The sequence below is a fragment of the Musa acuminata genome, chromosome BXJ1-6, assembly GCF_036884655.1.
Source record: "Musa acuminata AAA Group cultivar baxijiao chromosome BXJ1-6, Cavendish_Baxijiao_AAA, whole genome shotgun sequence".
In the NCBI taxonomy this organism is placed as follows: domain Eukaryota; kingdom Viridiplantae; phylum Streptophyta; class Magnoliopsida; order Zingiberales; family Musaceae; genus Musa; species Musa acuminata.
The window spans coordinates 25,500,789-25,503,906 of record NC_088332.1 but is presented as its reverse complement, the minus strand read 5'-3'; the positions used below and the strand labels follow the sequence as shown (position 1 = coordinate 25,503,906).

Sequence of the window (3,118 nt, the reverse complement as noted above, 5' to 3'; positions counted from 1 at the left end):
ATTTTGGCATATATCACTTTATAACTATTGCATATATGCATATATATTTTTTGATGTCCTTGGATTTGTGCAATGGGAATCGGATCGTCATAAGATCACGAAAATGAGATTGATTCACCTTTAAACACATATCCTAAATAATCCCGGTCATAGGTTACTCGAGAGGAACATCATGATAACCGGACAGACTGGTGTGCTGTATACACATCCATACGATGGATGCAGCGGGTCTCATAGCTGCTCGTGTAGGGACACTAGGGATACAGTACAGGTGCTCATTGGAGAATGAGTTCACTAATTGATCCGCTTACGAAATGCTGGATGGTTGATGATGCCTTATTGTCATACAGCGATTCCGTAGTCCTAGTGGTATATCTGGTCCTTAGACTTGAGACACCAAGGATGTCCTGTATGAGTGCTCCACTCTTTGATACTAGACTTATAGGTTTCGCTGTCCCAGATCTAGTACAGCTGGTCATTGGGAGTGGTAGTCGACTTTACGAGGGCTATTGAGTGTCAATAGAGGATCATCCACTCTCGACATCATGAGAGGAATATCTCATGTGTTCTTACTCAAACAAATCCCTGGTCAGGGTCATTCGGGTTGAGAGAGAAAGAGTTCTCCGGGAGAATCCGATTAGAGTGAGACTCGAGTAGAAACCGTATGGGTCTGATAGCACCATGCTCGATATACGGTCTCTAGGATATTAGATGGATGAGTGACTATAGGTACACGGTAACTGAGGACAGACAGGTCTAATGGATTGGATTCCCCTGTATCGTCTAGGGACTACGGCGTAGTGGCCTAGTACGTCCGTAATCAATGAGTCAAGTGAATTATTACAGAGATAATAATTCATTGAGTTAGAAGGAGTTCTGATAGGTATGACTCACGGCCAGCTCGATATTGGGCCTAGAGGGTCACACACATATGGTAGGCATTGCGATGAGTAGAGGTTCGGATATGAGATATCCGACGGGGCCCTTGTCTTATTGGATATCCAATAAACCCCTTGAATTTTTGGATCCCATGGACGAGATCCAATAAGAGCCCATGAGAGATTATTGGATAGAGATCCACTAATCTAAAAGGCTTGGGTTATTGGATGCAGATCCAATATCTACTAGGCGCGGACCCATTAGGGTTTGACCAGGGACCCCTAAAAATAGGAGGGATTCAGAGCCTCATAGGCTAGAGCCTTTGCTTGCCTCTCCTATTCTCCTTCCCCTCTCCACCTCAGAGCAGGCCAAGAGTTTTGAGGAGTGTCGTCGCAACCCTGCTGTATGGATCACCGCTAGAGAGGAGGACGCTTGACCTCCTTCACCCTCTCCTATGGATCTGCAAGGAAACAGGGATATACGATCTCCCTAGGTAACACAATCTACTCTATACGCAGTTTTTTTTTAGTTTCGCAGATTTTGCGCATCAATCTTCGCACGACGACGAACAACACTTTCGGAATCGGGGATTTTGTTTTCTTGTTCTTCCACTACGCATGTGATGTCGCCCCCAAAGATTTTCCCAAAGATGCCACCTTATCATAGAGTTTGTTCTGCCCCTAGAGTTAATGGTCATGCCGGACCAGGGCCCGACCAATTCCCACACGCAGGTATAAATACCCCCGACCTGATCCAGGAAAAGGGGAGGGGATGGGGGGGGTGGGGGGAGAAAAATCAATTGATCACTCCACTGACTTGCTCATCGAAGGGGCCTCGTCGGGTGATCCCAACGAGGGCCATTTTTACAGGAAAACACGGTCATCTCACAAAGACGAGCTGCCAACCACCCCGGAGAAGGAGAGATGCAGCACGGTATACATAGCGCCCAGATCAGCATACCAAGGAACGCTGATCAGCACCCCGTCGTGAGGGCCCGATCGACCTCGACATCCGGCTCAGCCGGCAGAAGACTCCCGACATTGACCCGTGGACCAGGCCATGCTGACTCATCAATCACGACATATTTGTTCACTAACAAAAGGAATCGTAAGTCAATTCAATTCCGATTACAATTCTAATCTGATTTCAATTCGAATCAAACAACGGTCAGGTCCATTTCGAACCACTCGTCCATCTCATGTTACCGGAGAACACAGCGGCACGAAGATTAAAGTAGCTTTGGCACCCACACATGCACAGAAAAAGCCATGTTCACGGCGTTACAGTCTAGTACGAATATCTAAGTAGTTCTTAAGGAGTCCATGCATGCTTAGAAGAGACTTGTTCCTGAGGTTACAGCATGATGGTGGACACAGCACAAGGGACCCGCCACTTAGGGATTCCATCATCATCGTCATCTTCTTCTTCTCTCTCTTATCTGTCTTCACCTTCTTACGACTTGGAATTTGGCCAGCCACCGGTATCTTTCTTCCTTACTCCACTTCGTAACCAAAAGTCTCAAAGAAGAAGCAAACTTAGAGAGATAAAAGACATCAACACAAGAAAAAAGGGCACAAGAAAATGAAGTTATAGTCCTTTTCTATCCTTGTTCACCGGCTATGGAACATGTGCTGATAGCGTTTGTAGCACTTCAATCGACATCGGAACTCTCCGGGCTCGGTTGCTGATTCAAATCAGGATTCTTGGATCGCCACTGAATCTGAAGGTGGTGTTGCTGCGGCAGCGGCGGTGATGGTGGCGGCTGTGGTGGTACCAGTGTCGCCTGGAGAGCGTCCACCCGCGCGCCCACCTCGGTGGCCTTCTTCCGGATCGAGTCGGCCGACATAACGCCGCCGCTGCCGAAGCCCTCCGCCTCTGGATCTTCAGCGAGGATCTCGTCCGGGAAGTTGAGCCTGGCGGAGCGACCCCGGAGGTAGAAGACGGCGGTGTCGTATGCCCGGGCGGCAGCTATCGCGGTGGAGTAGGATCCCAGCCAAATCCGCGACCGCTTGTTAGGCTCCCGTATCTCCGCCACCCACTTGCCCCACTTCCTCATCCTGACTCCTCTGAAAGGTCTGTCCCTGCCGCCGCCAACGCTTCCCGCCGCCACCACCCTACGCCTGGACGCTGCCGGCGGTGGCTTCCTTGGTTCCTCGCTGGTGGAGGTGGAGCAGCACTGCCCCTCCATCCCTTCACCCTCTCTCTCTCTCTCTCTCTCTCTCTCTCTCTCTCAAAATAA

General features: G+C 49.5%; 1 protein-coding gene across 1 annotated transcript; it reads right to left on the bottom strand.

Annotated features, from left to right (window-relative positions):
- Positions 1-2,461: 2,461 nt before the first annotated feature.
- On the bottom strand, positions 2,462-3,118 carry LOC135676650 (ethylene-responsive transcription factor RAP2-1-like). The gene has a single exon (XM_065188062.1). The coding sequence runs from the start codon at positions 3,065-3,067 to the stop codon at positions 2,531-2,533; it is 537 nt and encodes a 178-aa protein (XP_065044134.1). The 5' UTR covers positions 3,068-3,118; the 3' UTR covers positions 2,462-2,530.

What these genes read in the sequence shown, in the direction of transcription:
- LOC135676650 (XM_065188062.1), bottom strand. Translation starts at nt 3,067, where the DNA reads ATGGAGGGGCAGTGCTGCTCCACCTCCACCAGCGAGGAACCAAGGAAG.